Source organism: Ursus americanus, chromosome 3, assembly GCF_024610735.1.
Source record: "Ursus americanus isolate L20-20 chromosome 3, mUrsAme1.1.p, whole genome shotgun sequence".
Lineage (NCBI taxonomy): Eukaryota > Metazoa > Chordata > Mammalia > Carnivora > Ursidae > Ursus > Ursus americanus.
Window position 1 is genome coordinate 19,424,730 of NC_142129.1, and position 21,026 is coordinate 19,445,755.

The following is a 21,026-nucleotide window of genomic DNA, read 5'->3' on the forward strand; positions in this document are numbered from 1 at the left end:
TACTACAAGACAATCCCTCCTTTTACTATTCATCCAACAGCACCAACAAGATTGATATGAGTCAACAATAACCAGGGAATGAGACAGATACACTTAAAAGTCTTTCAATAACTTAGTTTGATACATTGGCCACAGATCTTTGTTTCTTTTATTATCTTTTTTTGGATAATTCTTTTTTTTAGTGCTCTAATCAGTAACAAGGAACCTTCTCTTATCTGTTGGCTGCAGTAATTTAGAGTTTCATTAAATTCCCTCAGATTTGTCAGCTTATATACATTCAGCATAGCTTATTTCATTTATCTTTAATTTAGGGAGGGGGTAGTTTAGGCTTCCAATGATGGATGCAATCAATTATAAGTCCATCATTACAACTGCTTTCAGAGATGGTATATCAGTGAATCAATCACATATCTACTTCCAGATATTCACAAGGAAAATACTGCATAACAGTTTTTTCCCCAACTGTCATTTAGAGCAAAAGATCTTAATTCATGAGCCACATAATATATAAAACTTCTTTCTCAATTTAGAGGGAGATTCAGCAGGCCAGTCTTTGACATCAATCTAATCTCTAAAAAGAATTTCGTAAATGTGTTAGGCGTGCCAAGAGACCAGTTCTAGCAGGAAATGGTGGGGAAAGAGGTGGGGGGACAGGACAAGAAATATAATGAAGGAAAATGAAAAGCCTCTAGGGGTTGTGGGGCACTCAGGAAAGCAACACACTAGGAACCCCAAGACTTGAAGGAAGGCCTTTATCATGCTAGATCCTGTGTCTTCCTCTGTCAACTGGTGATCCTACATCAGACTACCTACCTCCAAGATTACTTTCAGGTAGAAAACACTGCACAAGTATTTAGCTAATGAAATAAATCAGAGTGGAGAACCTAGGAGGAATATGACTTCAATGGAGCTACCAATATCACCTGCAATATTTGGGTACGGGGAGCCAAGCATGCCTTCCTATTGTTTCTATGATACATAACTTTGCTCTTTAAATCTGAAACCTTCCAGGCTGTTAATCTAAAGTAAAGCACAATCAGAAAATGCCTTCAATTTATCAACTGTCCCAAAGGGAAGAGTTTCTAGGTATTTACCTCTGATTTCCCCTTCTAACAGCAAACAGCCATGGATTTGTCAAAGCTATCCCGGATCAGTTTGCCACCTTTACAGTGCTTTGATTTCCTCTCCACCACCATTTGTGGAAGGAAACATGCCAAACATTTCACGTTGTTTACATTAACTAGGAGAATTACCATTAAAGAAAATGTCAGGCCCAGAGAGGACACCTTCTCCGGCATCAGCTGTCACTGTAACACGTTACTGCCGCATCAGGAGTTATTTATGAAACATAAAGGGTTACTAAAATGAAGATTAGAAGGTAAATTGGGCCTATAGGGGGTTTTAGCTCCTATTTTCATTTTTAGAGAAAATATTTGTATAAGGGAAGAGCCTATGCCAGGTTTGTGCCCCTTTAATTTCATCTGCTTAATGTAAACTGAGCTGAATGACAGTTTGCCTTCAGTTGGAAATAGAGAACAAAACCACCGAAGTTTTTTTTTAATTAGAGAAAAGGACGGCAACGAGGTTACTAATAACAATAATAGCCATGAATGTTTAGAGAGGCTTCCCCCAGCTGCCAGAAACCAGCAGTGCTGTGCACTTTATAGAATGTGCGCTGAATCCTCCCGACAGCCCTTCCGAGTGGTCCTGTTATCATCCTCCCTCTACGTTTGAATCCTGACTCCACCACTTAGTACCTGTATGACCTTGGTCATGGCATCTCTTTTTTTTTTTTAAAGATTTTATTTATTTATTTATCTGAGAGAGACAGAGCACGAGCAGAAAGAGGGAGAAGCAGACTCCCCACTGAGCAGGGAGCGTGATGTGGGGCTTGATCCCAGGACCCTGAGATCATGACCTGGGCCGAAGGCAGATGCTTAACCGACGGAACCACCCAGACGCCCCCATCTCCTTTTGCTCATCTACAAAATGTAGAGAATAAGGATACCTTCCTTACAGGGCCACTGGTGAAATTAAAGGAGAGCCAACAAGGCCTGGGAAATCATCAACACTCAACGAATGGTGGTGGTTGTTGCTGGCTATCGTTGTCACAGTAGTAGCAGTCAGAGCAGCAAGGGCAATAGCGGTGTTCCACAATGTCATGCAGAGGACATCCTTTGGAGACAAAGATTCAAATTCTATCACCCCCAAAACGCTAGATCATTTGGCGCTAGGCATGAGATTTAACCTCTCTGACTCACCTTACTCCTCAACATCAAGAATTGTAGAGAGTCTGAGATTTTTATCCTATTCACAAGCTAACAAGTTAGTCTGCCAGAGTTTCATGGACAGTGCTAGAAGACACAAAACTCATGGGTCAAAAACAAAGGACTTTGTTACTCACGACACAGCATGGAGCAGGGGCACCAGCGTATCTGCAGTAGCACCCCCCCACCCCGGCCCCAAGTCCTATGAGGGTTAGGCAACTGGACCCAACTTTATGCCTGGACACACTGTGAGTGACTAGAGAGGAACCTGAATGTGGGAAAACTCCATCTTTTATACTGGACAGTACGCATGCCTGCCCGTTTTCTACAGGGAGAGATCATCTCTAGATTCCAAACATCCAAATACACATCCTTGACAAGACCGTCTAAAACAAAGGGCACTCGGCGCTTTGTTCAGAAGACCTTCAGAAAGAGCACTCCCAAGGAGAATGGCCTCCCAACAATAATGAACCACAATTCCCTGAACCCTTTAGAGACTGCATGGTGTCAAACAATAGTAGACAGTATCCCTGACCTGTTTTCTTTTCTGCAAAATAAGACCAGAAATGCAATGTCTCCCACAATAAATATTTGCACCATAAATGAACGATACACCATAAAAGCAGACTGGAAGTCTACGGAGAAAAGTATCCATGTCTGCTACCAAAACACAGCAAACTTCAATGTGGAATTATCTTACTTTAAGCCAGTCACTTGACCTGAACTGAGAACGGGGTAGAAGAGAACACCTGTCATCTAGCTCACCTTGCCAGCCAGGTCAGAGACCTCTCCCAAGCCATCTAATAAGCCTCTGTGAAATGGAAAGCTCACCAGTTCGCAAAGCCATTCACTGCAATTTTGAGCAGCTCTCCTTGTTACGAAGCCTTTCATCAGGCTCTTTATAATTTCTACCCATTGATCCAAGTTCCACCTTTCTTAGGTTACATGACTCTATTCCCTCTTCCATACAATTTCTCTTTAAATGGTAAAGGGCTTCAGTACTTCTTTCTCAGGTTAAACATCTCTAACTGCTTCAACTGTTTCTCCCACAACATGGCTCCCACGTAGTCCACCATGCTTGTGGATTTCCCTTCCAAAACAGCTAACACTCACATAGAACTTACTGTATGCCCAATGTTAATCTAAATGGCTTATGCATAATAATTCATTGATTCCTGACAACCCTAGGAGGTAGCTACCATTATTACCCCCCCCCTTATTACAGACAGGAAACGGAGTTGTGTATTGGAGGCACAGCACTTTTAAGCAGCAGAGCCAGGTCTCAAACCTGAGCAGTCTGGCCCTGAAAAGCTTCCCCCATCCTGTGTAGTACTAGAACTGAACACAACACACTCCTGATATGGTCTGACCAGTCCAAACAGGAAGAGGTTTTTATATTCTATGATACAAGCACTATATTCTTAATAATCAGGCCTAAAACTACATCGCATTTTTATAAATACTGAGTCCAACAATCATCCAAGATCGCCTGGACAGTAAGTGCTGACAAGCCAGCTCTGGCTCATCTACTTGGGAAATTTTCAAACTAAATACAGAAATGTACATGCATCCTTGTGTCTTACACCTGAGAAAGGGAAGATAAAAGTGAAGCACGGGATATTCATTAGTGTCCATTATATGCCAGGGAATGCAGTGGTTACTTTGGACACATCATCTAAGATAATACTTAAAGTCTGGTGAGATGGAATCAGAGGAACAGAGAGGTAAGGTAACTTTCACCCCCACACACAGCTAACATGGGAACTGCCCTTGAAGCTAAGCATACCTGACTTCAAAGTCAAGGCCTTTTCCACTACGCATGTTATGAACTCCTATTTCTTGTGCCTTCAGCTCCTGATCAAGCTACAGCTCACATGTGAAGAGAAGAGTGGATGGGTTGAGACGTAGACAGTACTAAAAAAGCTGCTAAGTGCTCTAAGAGTCTTGAATCTGAAGCATGAGCACAGCAGAAATGATTTGAAGTTGCCACCCCAAGGTGCTTTCATGTTACTGACTCATTTAGATTTTTTTCCCCATTCCTATCTCAAAACCATTAAGATTTACAAACTATTGCCAAGTTCAGGGAGGAAAATAAAAGCATACACTAAATTCTAGTTAAGCCAGACACAGAGACATTTCTGGATCACCAAGAATTTTTCACTAAGACAGCCCTGGCATTTTACATGATGGATTACATCTCTAACCATGACTAATTAATCCCCAGGAAGGAATTTATTTACGTAAAAGGCTAAAAGGACCATGGTGCACACGTCAAGCTACTGTTAACAGCATCTAGTAGGCACACATGCTATATGGTTCTAGTGAATTCACAGCCAGCAGCTCCAAGAGAGCCTTCCACACAAGCGTTAAACCCGAGGTAAGTAGCTGCAGATCTGAAACTGAATTTGCCACTTTCCTTTTTTTATACCAGCTTCTGTATTTCAGTCTAGCCGGTCAAGTGTTTTGAAAGGAAAATAACTAGTCACCATCACTGACTCCTTCTATGGAGCAATTTTGCCTTCACTTTGGACTTAATAGAGTAATGGAGTCCAGACAGGGGGAAAGCACACGGAAGTCGATATTACTCTTAAAGAAGACAAAAGTAAGATCAAATAAAAGAAAAAGCACACCTATGAAAATAAGGTTAGCCACCCAAAGGTAACCTTCAGTCGAAGACAAAATGAGTGGATGCAAGAAAAACACAAATCCAAAACACTGTCGATTTGGAATGTATCATAAGTTTCTGACTCCTCTCATCATATGTGTCAACCATGAGGTGTCTGCCACTTTCAAGCTCTTTAACCTCGAGCAAGTCACTTAGCTTCCGTGTCTGTTTCTTTCCTTGCCAAGCAGACAAGATAGTAAGAGTACCTGCCTCACCAGGCAGCTGTGATTGGCGACGTTATGTGACTGTGCTCGGTAAAATACAAAGCGCCACTGATGTGTGGGCTGACACATTATTAGGAACCAAATAAATCATCTGTGAATCACAATATTGTTAGCCCAAAGCCTCCCCCATTCGAAAGTTCCTGAAGATATTTATTCACGAATTGAGGTCAGACCTTTTCTTTATATTCTTAACGGTGCCTGGCACATTAAAGTGCCCCGGAAAAGCTAAATAATGAGCAGCAGCAAGAGGCAGGCTCTGAAGAGGTCATGGAGGGCAGTTCTCTGCCGTAAAAAACAATTGCTACTAAATTAGCTCACACAAAGAAATGCCTGTTCAAAAATCACTAGGAAAGGACAAATAATAGTTAACAGCAACCCTATTTAGTTCATTTAGTCATTCAACAAATAGTTATTAGACACCTAGTACTTGGCAGGCGGGTTCTAAGCAGCTAGAGATACAGCTGGGAATAAAAGCAACCTCTCCCCTCAGGAAGCTTACATTCTGGTGGGGGAAGCAGGAAATACAAGAGAAATAAACAACACATGCAGGCCAGGAAGAAACAGGTATGGAAAAAAAACAGAAGCCAGAGAGGAGGAGAGAAGTATATAACACAAGGAGGCCAGAGAAAACCTCTCAGATAAAGATGGCATTTGAAAAGAGTTTTCTAGAAAATGAGGGGGAGAGAGGTGGCACTATCTGGGGAAACAGATTGCAGAAAGAACAGAAGATGCACAGGCCCTGAAGCAGGGTATGTTTGGCCTGCTCATGGTACAAGGGATGGCAAGAAAGTCAATGTGGCTTCAGAGAAGCAAGAGAGGGGACAGTGATAGATCAGGTAAGAAGCTGGGAGCCTGACCAGGTACAGCTTTGTGGACTTTTACTCTAAAAGTGTTCTTTGATGCCACCTGGGGGTTAGCACCCAGGCAAAGAATAACAGCTTTCAGGGCACCTGCCTGGCTCAGTCGGAAAAGCATGCAATTTTTTTTTTTTTAATGATTTTGTGTACTTGAGGGAATTCTTTTTTTTTTATAATTTTTTTTAAAGATTTTATTTATTTATTTGACAGAGATAGAGACAGCCAGCGAGAGAGGGAACACAGGCAGGGGCAGTGGGAGAGGAAGAAGCAGGCTCTTGGCGGAGAAGCCTGATGTGGGGCTCGATCCCATAACACCGGGATCACTCCCTGAGCTGAAGGCAGACGCTTAACGCCTGCGCCACCCAGGCACCCCAAGCATGCAATTCTTGATCTCAGGGTAGTGAGTTCAAACCCCACGTTGAATGTAGAGAAATAAAAGAAAAATAAAAACTTAAAAAAAAAAAAAGAATGACAGCTTTCAATCAGTATTTAATAATGAATACTGAATGGCAAATATTCAACAATACTTCAAGTTTCATTTTACATCTATCCAACCACTTCCTAAAAAAGATCAGAGACCATTTGTACAAAAATGTAGATAATAACAAATGAGAAAGTGAAACTAGTTAAGGAGCTACAGGACAAAACGATGCCATACAAATGTAAACACAGGTAAGCTGGGCATGTGGGCAGACACAGTGAATAGGAAATGAGCCCTCAATCTAACTGTGAGGTTCCTAGCCATACAAAAAGGGAAATGTAGCCAGTTAAATCATTCTCATTATCAAAAAGATGGATTCCAGTTCCTCTGTTGAAGAAGCAAACTTTAAGCTACTCCTAAATTCTAAAAGAAATGCTTCACTTAAAACAATAAGGAGGACAATATACAAGATAGTGAATAAGGTCCTCAACCACCTTCTAAAAAACAATAAATTTTACATGGTTATTTCTTTTAAGTTCCTTCCAGAACAGAACATTAAAACACAACTTAGACCAAGAGATTGGGACTCTGAACATAGTCCAAGCATGAAGCTTTCCAATGATCCATTCTAATCTAAGAATGGAATTTGTGGAATGTATAGGATGAAATGGATCAAACCATGCTTCATTAATTTCCTCCTCGCAGCAAGCCCTTTGATAGTTCAAGCTGCCCAGACAGCAGTTCTTTGAAGATCATCGACAGTACAAGTTTGGTATTAGAGGGTTAGAAGGGGACTGTTACATATCATAAGCCAGAAAAGCATGTAGAAAGGTTGCCAGCCAATTGTGAAAAATTAACAACCTGCCCAGGGCTCTAGCCTGAGCCTCAAGATCACCTATAGGTAATGACTGTCACTCTGGAGCCATTCTAGGGTATTTTAACAAAGTCATAAGTCTCCAGAGTACCACCTGTTATAGACTAAATTGAGACACACCCTCCTACCACTACCAAATTTCTATTGAAGCACTAAGCCCCAGTGTGACTATTTGGAGATTAGGGTCTCTAAAGGAGGTCATATGAAATACAACTGGTGTCCTTATAAGCAGAGAAAGAGACACGAAAGAGCCCTCTCTCTCCACACACTCACAGAGGAAAGGCCATTTAAGGACACAGCAAGAAGGTGGCCATCTACAAGCCAAGAAGAGAGGCCTTGCCAGAAACCAAGCCTGACTGGTACCTTGATCTTGGACTTCCAGCCTCCAGAATGGTGAGAAAACAGATTTCTGTTTAAGCCACCCAACCTGTGGTGTTTTGTTACAGCAGCTCGAGCAGACTTATACACCACCCTATAAAACACAGGCAGTATTATTTTGCTTGGCTAAAATCTCAAGGTAGACTTTATCGGTCACACCCCTTAGCCAGAGCAACATAGATTCTCAGCAAATCCTCAAGAATTAACTGCCTAATACAGCCTCAGATAACTAAACTAATTAACCTGCTATAAGAAATATTTAATGTAATACACCTGAATTTTGGTGACACCTCCAGAACAATTAGCATCTGAAAACAGTTAATTCACTTAATTGTCTACTAAGGGCATTCCTTGTTGGTATCCAGTGACCTCTCCTCCAGGAATAATAAAGATTAACAAAACAATTAACGTAAATCTCTTCAAACAACTCAGAAAACCTAATTACAAGTAAGGTCCCACATATCCAAAAATCCTTATCAGGAAACTACAGCTCTACAAAGCTCAATATACAGGAGGAATCAAATCTCAGTGATACCCTTTCTGGGAAATACCCAGGATAGGCCTCTTACAGAAACCTGAGGTCCCCAAGCCCCTGCACTTTTTACTCATCAGGCATCTGAACCCCTCAACCAGTACCACCTTCTCTCATTAGGGCAATTCTAATGAATTTTTTTAGTCACATAATGGAAAGAGCACCAGACAAGGGGTCCTCTTTATTTACAAAATATTCTAACACATTATCATTAGGCAAAAATTGAGTATTTTTAAACCCAAATACACAAGGGTTAACTAGTTTCAGACCCTCACTCCAAGTAGGAAAAAAGCTACTAGCTCACTGAACTCTAAAATACTCCTTTCTGTTACTGATCCCAACACAGGAACAAAACATCTAGAGCATACATGATTCTTGAAAATATGGATCCATTTTCTTTACTAAACTGCTTTTAGATTACACTATTAGATCTACATAGCCCTTATTTCAAAGTGTGAGAGACAGATTTTCTTTTCCTTTAAAGCATGGAACAGCCAACCTAAGAAATGCCTGACAGTAACAGGTCAGCAGGGAAACTAAAGACAGGTGAACAAGTCTAGGGGTACCTGAGTGGCTCAGTCGTTATGTGTCTACCTTTGGTTCAGGTCATGATCCCAGGATCCTGGCTCCCTGCTCAGGGGGGGAGTCTGCCCCCCCCACCTCCTGCTCATGCATGCATGCACCCGTGCACATACTTTCACTCAAATACTTTTTTAAAAAGACAGTTCTAGATATGAGTATAAATCCAAACTAAAGGAAGGAAAAGAGATCACTAAGAATATAAACACTAACAAGTTGAGAAGGATCTTCAAAGCCTTTTCTACTAAGCAGAGCACTTTGTATATGATGATTCATTTACAAATGCTTCTAATGAATTATTAAAAAAAATGAGACCCTCATAATTCTGAGTTTGCATGGAAAAAAACACACATTAAATGAGATGTGTATCACTATATAATCACATAAGATATGGCTTCACTCAAAGCATAACTGAATCTACATTACACTTTTTAATCCGATTTTATTATATTCAATTATACACTGCGACTGCTTGTTTCTTAATTATGTCTTATTAGATCCCACAAAATTCAAGATAATCCCGTCCCAATTGATAACAATCCATGATGACAAGTCCCTCTGAAAAACTTTTCTGATGCATAAAAACAACATCCCTTAATTCACTACAAAGATTCATTTAATATCAAGTGACAGTAAACAATTTCTGCTTTAAAGTCAATTGAAAATTCACTGGTGTCTTGCTTCAGACAGCACTTAGGGCCAATTACTACACCCAACACATGCAGCTATTCAATATTTCAATTAACTCAGTCATACAAAATACTTCTGGGGACCAAAAGCTCTGAGTCTTGTAACCAACAGAGAAGGCCATTATCTAAAATTAAGTAAAATCAGCCTCACTACAGCATAAAACTGAGTCCAGGATTGACAGAGTCAATTTAAAACCTACCCCCTACCCTTCCTTAACTGAGGCTACCTCTTTTCCCATTTCCATTTGAAGGTCCACATCCTCCTTAAAGCCTTCTCCACAGTGATCTTAGTTTTCATCTCCAGGGGAATGTTTTAGTTACTACAACACATTTGTTCATATTAAAGGTGTAGGCTACTCCCTAATGTGGAGCTTCCAGTGAGTTCCTCAGAAATCTCATTTTAGAAGACAATAGTAGGTGTTGCATGGTACTAGGCTATCTTGGAAATTCTAGATTACACAAATTGAAGCAAGTTTCTTAACTGCAGACATCCAGGAGACTTTACTATGTTCATGTGCCGGGTGTCCCGAGAGGGAGGGCAGAAGCTGGGTGGACAAGACGTGAAGATTACGCAGTATTTCTTAGATTTATTCATCTATAGACCCTTGTAATTCAAGACGAAAGTCCCAACACATAAAGGACTGGCTACTAAAAAGACCAGAACTCATTTCATGGCTTGAAAGCAGTTAAGTATGTAAGTAGCAGCAGAGTGGAAGACTATAGAGGGAGCAGAGCTCAGCACTGCAGACTGCAAAATGCAAGCACAGCCTGGAAATCTCCAAATGCAAGCAAAAACAAAAAGCACAACAAAACCACCACCAACAAAAACAATCTAAATGCTGTGCTGCCCAAAGAAAACCAATCACCAGCTCTACGAGAGCTCAGGCTACACGGAGCAATACTACCACAGGCAAACAGACAAACAAAAAAAACTGTATTTAAAAAAAAATACATGAACAGATGCGAAATAGTTCCAAAGCATTTCTAGTAGTTCTGAAGGAAAAGTCCCTGGAAAAAATACCATATGAAGTGAAAGCGTTTTGCTGTTTAATTTAAATACTCTGCAAAACACCGCAAAACGTGGAAGGCCATTAGGGCCGAGATACCTAGCTCACTTTCGAGCCTTTATACAGCATATCTGATTACCTTCTTCTCCCTCCTGTGCATATGCAACTGATGAAATCTGACCAATGAAAATGAATCTTTAAACATATTTTTCAAAATATGAGGCACTGACAGACTTCTGCTTCTGGTCTAGATGAAATAACTGGGACTGGATTTGCCCGAGCATCTGAAAGTAACAACAACCCCCCGAAAAAATGATTTTGAAACCTTAAACATTAAGGAGTTTGCAGGGCAGGTGATGGAGAGGAAAGAACTACAGAGCACTCTGGAGACTGTAGAAGGGCTCCCTTCAAGCTTCAGCTCAATATCATCAGTGAGAGCCTGTGAGAAAACTACTCAAGGCCAGGAAAAGAACCACCAGTAAGGATCAGTGGGTGCAATTATCTGAAATCACACACAGCCAGAGGAGAAAATCTCATGGTTCACAGAGCATTGGGTGGAGTACTCAGAAGGATTTTGCCATAGTAGGGAAACAAAATTGGCCCTAAACCAAATGCTGCTCTGCCCCCAGGAGCAAAATTTAAAATAAGACCTGAAAGGATCACAGCTTCCAAATAACTTAACCAAATCCTAAAACAAAATTCAGGAATATTTCCAAGAAAACAAAGACATCCGCTATCAGTACCCAATAAGGTAAAATTACAAAATCTAGTATCCAAAACGTATGAAAGGCATGTAAAAAAAAAGGGGGGACAGATATTAATCAACTGAAACTAACCCAAAAATGACACAAGAAGACAAAATTAGTAAACAAGAACATTAAAATTATTATTAATGCCTGTATTTCATAGTCTCAAGAAGCTACAGGAAAGACTAAATGTGCAAGGAGAGCTATTAAAGATTTTTTCTTAAAAGACCAAATCAGGGGCGCCTGGGTGGCACAGTCGTTAAGCGTCTGCCTTCGGCTCAGGGCGTGATCCCAGCGTTCTGGGATCGAGCCCCACATCAGGCTCCTCAGCTAGGAGCCTGCTTCTTCCTCTCCCACTCCCCCTACTTGTGTTCCCTCTCTTGCTGGCTGTCTCTGTCAAATAAATAAATAAAATCCCTAAAAAAAAAAAAAAGACCAAATCAAACTTCCAGAGCTCAAAACTACAATCTAATAAAAATTACATTACATAGGATTAACAACAGATTGGAAACTGCAGAAAAGATGAATGAATTTGAAGACATGGTAATAATAGACTAGAGGGAAAAACATCAGCATTCAGTGAGGTGTGGGACTTGAAGTGCCTAAAATACTTAGATAAATCTGACCAACAATATGTAAGACTTACACATTGAAATCTATTTAAAAACTGCTGAAAGAAATTAAAGAATTAAATGAAGAGATACATCTGCTCAGGGATAAGACGACTCAATATGGCTAAGATGTCAATTCTCCCATATTAATCTGTACATTCAGAGCAATGCCAACCAAAATCCCAGAAGGTTTTACTGTAGAAATTTACTAGCTAATTCAAAAACTGATAGGGGAAAAAAATAAGATAAAACTGATGCGGAATTAAATGCAAAGGACCTAGAATAAGCAAAATAACTTTTTTTTTTTAAGTAGGCTTGGGGCCTGAACTCACAACACTGAGGTCAAGACCTGAGCCAAAATCAAGAGTCGGATGCTCAACTGACTGAATCACCCCAGCGCCCCATCCAAAACAACTTTTAAAAAGTAGGGTACAGGTGGAGAGGATACACTGTCTTCAAGACTTATAAAAGCAACAATCAAGACTGTGTGGGACTGTCATCAAGATAAACAGATGAGTGAAACAGACTAGAGAATCAAGAAATAGACCCACATCCCTCAACTGATTTTTGACAGATATGCAAAAGAAACTCAGCGAAGCAAGCATAATCTGTTTAATGAATGGTGTTGGAACACAGGATACCCTTGCACAAAAAAATGAACTGGAAAAAAAAGGACAGGGATGCTGTAAGTGTTCATCTCTATCTTACGTGGGTGGTGGTTGCACAGGTAAAAATTCATCAAGCCAGGGGCGCCTGGGTGGCACAGCGGTTGGGCGTCTGCCTTCGGCTCAGGGCGTGATCCCGGCGTTATGGGATCGAGCCCCGCATCAGGCTCTTCTGCTGTGAGCCTGCTTCTTCCTCTCCTACTCCCCCTGCTTGTGTTCCCTCTCTCGCTGGCTGTCTCTATCTCTGTCAAATAAATAAATAAAATCTTTAAAAAAAAAAAAATTCATCAAGCCATATACTTAATATACGTGCACTTTACTATATGTACGTATACCTCAAAAATGCAGACAAAGTCAGCATATAAATTAGCATATAGAGGGACTCCTGGCTGGCTTAGTCAATAGAGCATGCAACTCTTGAACTTGGAGTTGTGAGTTCAAGCCCCACACTGGGGGTACAGATTACTTAAAAATAAGTTGGCATATAGACGAAGTTCCTGTATTTATTTAAAAAATAATATTTTTTTGTTTGAAATTTAAAAATTTCTATCTATCCACCCAACATCTCATACACACACACACACACACACACTCAGAGACACAGCAATGTCTGGAATTAGATTCAGTTAATACCAATGACAGTAACTTACAAAGGATAAAGTTTGGAATAATCACATCTCCCTGCATTTCCATTGTTTGAATTCTTTATAATGAATGTGTATTATTTTTATAACAGTAATTTTTTTAAAACTGGAAGCAAAGTTATTAATAGCGTTTAATTCTGGGTAAAGAGAATATGAGAGTTTATATTTTCTTCTCTGTAATTTTCTCTTAATTAAAAAAAATTTTTTTTAAATATTTACATAACTCCAAAGACTATATAGCAACATGAAAAAATTTTTGTTATGCTAAAAAAAAATGTTGTTATAATTACAACTATTAAACTTACGTACACACCTAGACAAGATCCACACAAAAACCTCAACAAGGAAAATAGGTAATATTTGGGAAATGAGATTGTTTGACTGGTTTCTTTTTTATGACTTTTTTTTTAACAAGTTTTTGTGACACAAAAATGGGGAAGATGCAATGACAAGGTGCACAGGAAGAGAATGAAATGCATGGAATGTTGCTGAGGATGCCACATATGTACAACAATGGAGAAGAGAGATTATCTTTTCCATAAATGGTGCCAGAACAACTGAACATCCACCTGCAAAAAAAATGACTCTAGACACAGATCTCGTAGCCTTCACAAAAATTAACTTGAACTGGATAACAGTCCTAAGTACAAGACAAAATATGGAACTCCCAGAAGTTACCACTGGAGGAAATTTAGATGATCTTGGGCATGGCACAGACTTTTTAGATTACAACGCCAAAGACATGACCCATGACAGAAATCCTTGATGATTCATTAAAAGTACAAACTTCTGCTCTGGGAAGGACTCAGTCGAGAGAATGAGAAGACAAGCCACAGACTGGGAGAAAATATTTGCAAAACGTATATATCCACATACATCCAGCTATAACATACAACTAAATGACAGGGAGACAAATACTCCCCTCTTACTCACAACGGACTTTAACAAAGACAATCATCAAAAGCATCCAGTTTCTGGCCAGGGCTTGGGAAACCAGGTGAGCGAATACACCACTTGTGGGAGCGAAAATGACCATCTTTCTGGAGGACATTTTGACTCTGTCAAAGTCCAAAATGTGAAGATACTCGGACGCAGCTATTCCCCTGCCACTGCTGTGATTTTATACCACAAATCTACTCCCTGACATACAGGAATGCTCACTGCAATATATTTTAAACAGAAGATTAAAAAAGAAGAAGAAGAAAAAAGAACTTAAGTGTTATAAAAGGGGGGGGAGAGGGACTACCAGTGAAATAGATTATGGTGTATCCATATGACAGAATGCTACATAGCCACTAAAAAGATTGAGGTAGATTAGTATGTGCTGCTAGAAAAGATTTCCAAAATAAAGAAAAACAAGCAAATGAATAAAGGGTCCAAAATACACATAGTATGATCCCATTTGTTTAAAGAATGTAGAATTTTAACGAATATTTCTTAAGTATATACAAATTCATAAGTATTATATGTTAATATATTAAAGAACATATATTCTTATTTAAAGATTATACATCCACACATACTTAAATATAGTTTTCTATTTCTCCAAAGGAACCAAAGGACACTTCACAGAGGTACACCAGGAAAGAGATGAACAGAGTGAAAAGTCTTCATTTTTTATTTTGTTCCTCTTGAAATATTTGAATTTTCTAAATACATAACTAAATTTTAAAAATTATATATGCGATTTTAGGAAATCACATATATGATTTTTTTTTAATGGCAAAAAGGGTTATGTAGACAGAGATCCTAGGCCTTTTAATTTGCTGGTTTATAACCTTTCTGTCTTTGACCTAATAAATGTTTTATACTTTGTTTATATTTCATGTTTTACATGCACACGTAAGCATACATCTATTTAAATCTAGCTCTTGTGGCTGACTCAACAATTATCAATAATTACCATCTTAATTCAGCTACACAAGATTTCTCGGGTACAAAGTGAACATTCTGACGACTGGAATCAAACATTCAAGCCAAACCAGAAAGGATATCTCTGACAGAAAATTAACATCATATCCTGGTTGTTATCCGGTGAATATTACAATCAAGTTTCTAACCAGAGAAGAAGCAGATCCTGAAAAGAAATGAACATCTGTGTGTGTTCTCTAAGCCAAACTGTGTTAGCCCTTCCCATACGCTCTTAATTTTCCCCCCAAACCATAAATCATATTATTATCCCGTTTTACAAAGGAGGGACTAGACACAGTGGTCTGAAGCAACTGGTCCAAGGTAACTCTACATGGGTAACACAATCCAGTAAGTGTCTACTAACTATACCTCAACTCCCTCCAAACACTATGACCATACCGATCCACTGTTAAGTAGTGGCTTGAAAAAAACCTGACTCTATCACCCAACATTACACCTCTCTGCCTCAAAGTCTTCAGGAAATCCCAACATTAAAAATTACACATGAGGTTAGAAACTAAGACGTGGGTTCCCAAGATACTCATTCTTCATGTTTAGCAGGAAAAAAGGGGGAATTATTTTGCCCCTTCTATCAACACATGCTGTCAGATGTCCCAGGACTTCGAGGAGAAAAAAAAAGTGTTTAGTCTCCAGACAGCCTAGCGGTAATTTTCAAACAGTACTGCATTCCCAGTGCCAAGATGCCCCAGGGTACAAAGAAAGCAGAAACCCGAAAAACCATAATGAGACAGGCTCAGATGAAGAGAAGAGGTGTTACTGGAAACAACACTAACCACCTAACACAACTTCGGGGACTCTGCTCCAAACAGAGTGACCACGTTCCTTTCTGCCACAAACTGTGTCATGGACCTCAAAGCTGTTTGTTCAAAGCCCTGATCAAAGCCTGGACCCCTTCAACAAAGCTTGCTTTGAATTAAATATGGGGCTGACCAAAACACTCTCTGAGGAGGAAGGGAATTTAACAGGTGTCTACAATAAAGGATTTTCTAAGTTTTTGAAATTCCAACTTCTGTGAAGACATGAAAGTTGATGAAAACGTGAGCCTTCAACTGCCTTCAATCCTCCTTGACATCTGTAACCAGAGTCTGTCTACAAAAGCTCTGCTCTGAGGTTTCAATAAGGTCGCCTAAAGTCACAGCCAAAGTTTGTCTTCCCAATTAAATGGTCTATTAAAGGCCAACTTATAAAGAGAAGAGAGTCAACATTTAATTGGAAAGCAAATCACCTAACAGTAAGTGGTAGACACATTTCCCAATTAAAAACCTGACAAGAACTCACAAAAATAAAACAGCATCTCCAAAATGCCATCTTGCTTATTCCCCATTTAGAAAGGCTGCCTGCTCCGATTTCACACCAAACAAAAGGTTAGGGGGGAAAAATCAATAGAAAAGTAGGAAAATGCTGTGTGTGCACGCACACGTGTAAAACTGTCCAAATTTACATCAGCAGGTGATCGCAACTCTGTCCACCCAATTAGCTCCATTTTAAAGGGCCAGTGGCAAGACTTCAAACCAAAAGCTGCTTCAAACCAAAGCCTCTGACAGACTCGGTCCCAAGCACTGTCCATCTCCTCATCAAAGCCCCACTTCCCAGCCTGAGGGCCTCTTCTGCAATACCCCGGGAGTCCACCCTTTGAAACATCCGGTAGTCCGATAATATTTTTATTCAATACTTTTTAAAAGGGTTAAGAATTTCATTTATGAGTCTCAAGGTACTTAAATACCCATCCACCAAACGTAACATTTTCACTACAGTACACTAGACTTCTTGAAACTGTTTTTTATTTTTAAATGCTTTAAAGTGATGGACGCTCACAGTAGCAAAATAGTTATTATTTAACTGTTTGGTACCACAGCTGGAAATAGTGACGAGATTTGGCTAGTCCCCATGTCTATACTTACTGTGTCCTTAGGTCGAACCCTGATCTACCTGTTGTTTTCTTATCTAGTGTTAAAAGACGACTAACAATAAATGCTGTTTCCAGTCACAGAAGTAGCTTTAAATATATATGATGTGTTATGCTAGTACATAATAAGGTACAGAAATGACTTTTAAAAAAGATTTATTTATTTGAGAGAAAGAGCACACGCTCGTGTGCACAGGCGTGTGCACACATGGGGGGGGGGGGAGAATCCCAAGCAGATTCCCCACTGAGCACAGACTCACAACCCTGAGATTACAACCTGAGCCACCCAGGCGCCCCTAGAAATGACTTTTTTAAGGTATCTGAGCAAAAGAACCAAAAGAGAATTTTTAATATTCACTATTCAAAAAAGAAAACAACAGCTCAATGATACAAAAAGATAAATAAAGCTAAATTAATCAAACTTTTCAAAGTATTATCACTGACAAGTCAGTTATTTTAGGGTGACAAAATGACAGGTCCAAGGAAACATAAAAGAGAACTGGCATGTATCAGATATATCTTCAAGGAGGCTCAGATTTTATAAACATGAGCCTAAAATGGATTCCGGAAAGTTCTGGTCTTTGAGAGAGAATCTGAAAAGATGTTAAAGAGAAGAGGTAATCCACGTTTTACATGAGGAATTAATCATGAAGACAATGTTGCAAGAAGGGGTAACACAAAGAATACAAACTGAACAGAGAGACAAAGCAGCAACTTCAGAGTCAGAGAACAATTTACTAACAAGAAATATACATTCCCCATTCTTTTTTTCCCTCAGTTTTAGTGACTATAACTGACATATAACACCATAGTCGTTTGAAGTGTACAACATGGTTTAATATATTGTGTATATTGCAAAATGATTACAATAGGTGAGTTAACATGCACCCATCTCACATAGTTACAATTTCTTTTTCTTGTAATGAGAACATTTAAGATCTACTCTCTGAGCAACTACATTTCCCATTCTATTCCCCTCTGAAGTACTCTCCCCTGCTTCTCTCCACCCAAACACCGAAGTAATACTACCATTCTCCTCTCATTAACTGCCACTGTTCATGAAATTTAAACCACTGCAAAAATTTAAACCACTGTTCAAAAGCACATCAGGGAGGAAACAAGGAGAGAGAGCCGGCAACGCTCTCACGCCAACCCCACAATTTTCCTGTGACTCAAAGAAATATTGAAATATAAACATTAACACTCAAGAAGCAACAACATACAGTCTTAAATAAGGTCGTACGTAACCATGAACTCTAATCCTTACTAAACTTGCCCAGGACGCTAGACCTGGACACTCCATTATACCATGCTAGTTAACAGATGTAATAAAGGTATTATTCAAGTGGTCTGAGGTGATCAAGGAAAAGGAAGAAAAATGAAAAACATTAACGCACAAGAGAATTCAGCATAAAAATTGTGTAGGCCTAAATCATGGTGATACATGAAGGCAATACAGATGAGCCTAACTAAGAGAAGAATGAATAACCACAAAATCATATTCCACACCACCCAGTGGGAGAGTCCCCCTGAAGAACAAAGGAACAGTCAACCAAAGGCAATGTGTTTCTGAATCAGCATCAGTTAAAAACAAAACAAAAGGAAAAAAAACTTTAGTTTGGTTTTGGTTTTTATGCTTTTTTCAAATGTAGGGCATTTAGAACTAATATAATTGGCATTTAAAGAAAACTGATACACACTGGAAAAGAAATGGGTAAAGCCTACAGAATCATAAATGCACAGCTGAAATGGTACATTTATATACAGCTATTACCTTCCCTAACCCCCACTCCACTTCCCCACTCCTTCTTCTGGATTCCCATATTTCACTCGTCTGTTTCCAGTCTTACGTCATAGTTTTTACTTCCATATTTTATCCCTCAAGTGAATTCTCAAGGGTAACATCATGTCTGATTCGTCTTTGCAAAACTCAAGGCATCCACTCCTTTGTTCAACAAGTATTTAAGTATGTATTAAGTCCCAGGCACCAAATACAAACTGGCACTAAATACATAGCTTAAGTGAATGTTGACTATAAGGCAGAAAAAATAAACAAGTTCAAAAAGGAATCCAAATAAATTCATATATTGTAGCTCCACAAAGGATTAAGATGGGATGCTACCAATATTCTAGTTGGAGTTTTAGTATCATGAAACAAACATCTACGCTGCCTGTATTGTCACAAGAATGTGGGTCCACACTAGACAAGCGTTCCCTTTGCATGGCCTACCAAATTTATTAAGCATTTCCACACAGAGAAGAATTATCATCTTAGTTCTTAAAAAAAAAAAAAGTAATGATTTCATAACCTTAAACTAGAGGCCCCTAAATAACACCCAAGAGATGGGTATTTATCAGTCCATGAATGATAGACTGCTTCAAAATTCAATCTATTCATACCTTCAAGCCCTTACAATACCCCTACCAGGTACTGTTGAGGCTGGGTTTTAAAAAATCATCAGGAGATTGCAGGGGCACTCCTAGAATTCAACTAGAAGTTTAGCATGGGGGGGGGGGGGTTAGGAGGAGGGAGCTTTACTTTATGAAAAATACCTGAGTTGAAATTCAAATGTCAACAACGTAAAAACGTGTTATAATACATTTTATTCAGGTTGTTATCACTTCCTGTATCATCCTTAATGATGTCTGAAAGGATTCCCCTACTTTTAATGTATTTCACATTTTTAAAAAAGGAGCCCCTAAAAGGCCCACTACTCCCACTCCCACCATACATATTCTGGGAAAATAACGTGCATAGAAGATAATTCGAAAGTTGTTTTGTTTTGAAGGAACAGACCGGGGATAGGGAGGCAGAACAAAAATCGAAAACGACTGTATGCCTTCCAATCCACAGCTCTTCTACAAGCTCACTACAGGCTCTTGTATTGGAGGCTGTGGCCATTCACAGGTGGTTGGAGGTGTCCGAAGTGTGAGAACACAACCTGCAACTCGTGACAGTAGTCCCCGGACTTCAGGGCCTTACACCCAGAAATCCAGGAAACAAGGCGCCTTCCCCAAGTGAGCGCTGCTGAAGGCAATCCGTAAGTAAACGCTGTATGAATAAATGGACACACCTGGCTTTCTCTACCAAGCCCCAAACAGCGTGCTTCTAGGGCCCAGGGACCCTAATGGAAAGCTCAGGTCCCAAAGAAAAGATAGCGAGGCGGGGCTCCTCCCTCTAGCCCAACCCCAGAGAAAAAGGGGGAACTGCGGGGGCCCTTGGGAGGGGCTGGGGGGGGAGGCAAGGAGGAAGGGGGAGGGGTCGGCAAGGTGGAACCCAGCTAACCCTTCTCCCTTCCGAAGCGGAGGTCGAGCCTCTGCCCGCTGCCCCCAGTCCCCTGACCCTGCCTCCTGCCTCCCTCACCTGATCACAGAGATGAGAAGCCCCGAGGGGTCTTTGCTTTTGCTGACTGTGCTTCTGTATTTCCCACCAGCTGCTTCTGCCGCCATCTTGGTAGCGGGCGGAGGGGGAGAACCGGTGGGCAAGCAAGGCCAAAGCGAACGTAAACTCTGTAATTGACCTCGCTGGGCAGTAACCAATGGAAGAAGAGAAGTTCAGAGACGCGAAACTGGACAGTCCAATCGCTGAAGTAAGGAGGCGGGACTGAGGCCGCAAGTTTCAAGGTCCCGCACGCGCTCTAAGCACTCTGGGAACTGTAGTTTTCTACCTGGGAGCACAGGCAAATTAAACCAGTGGCAACTTGGTTAAGTGTCCTAATGACTGTCTGATTTGTATTTATTCTGATCTGGTGTGGGTTCCCCCCCCCGTTTCCTTGTTTTTAGATTTTTATCATGTTTTTAATCAAATTTATCTTACAATGCCAAAAAGTGTATATAGGGGCGTGTATTTATATGGGGGGTGGGGAATAATGTCTATGAGTAAAATTTTACTTTAAACACAAATGGTTTAAAAAAATTTAATACTTCGTCGGGGTTTCATAGGTAGCAAAGCAGCTCCCTCGTCGCGATCTCTTGAAAGTCAGCCCTTGACACACACAAAAAAGAAAATTTTAAATTGATAAATAAATA

At 40.0% G+C, this 21,026-nt stretch overlaps 1 protein-coding gene across 1 annotated transcript in view; it reads right to left on the reverse strand.

Annotated features, from left to right (window-relative positions):
* Positions 1 to 20,519, reverse strand: part of EXOC4 (exocyst complex component 4) — a 717,712-nt gene extending 697,193 nt beyond the window's left edge. The window contains exon 1 of the mRNA XM_045792625.2: positions 20,362 to 20,519. Coding sequence (XP_045648581.1) covers positions 20,362 to 20,447 — 86 coding nt within the window. The 5' untranslated portion in view covers positions 20,448 to 20,519. The remainder of the gene's footprint in view (positions 1 to 20,361) is intronic.
* Positions 20,520 to 21,026: the final 507 nt, after the last annotated feature.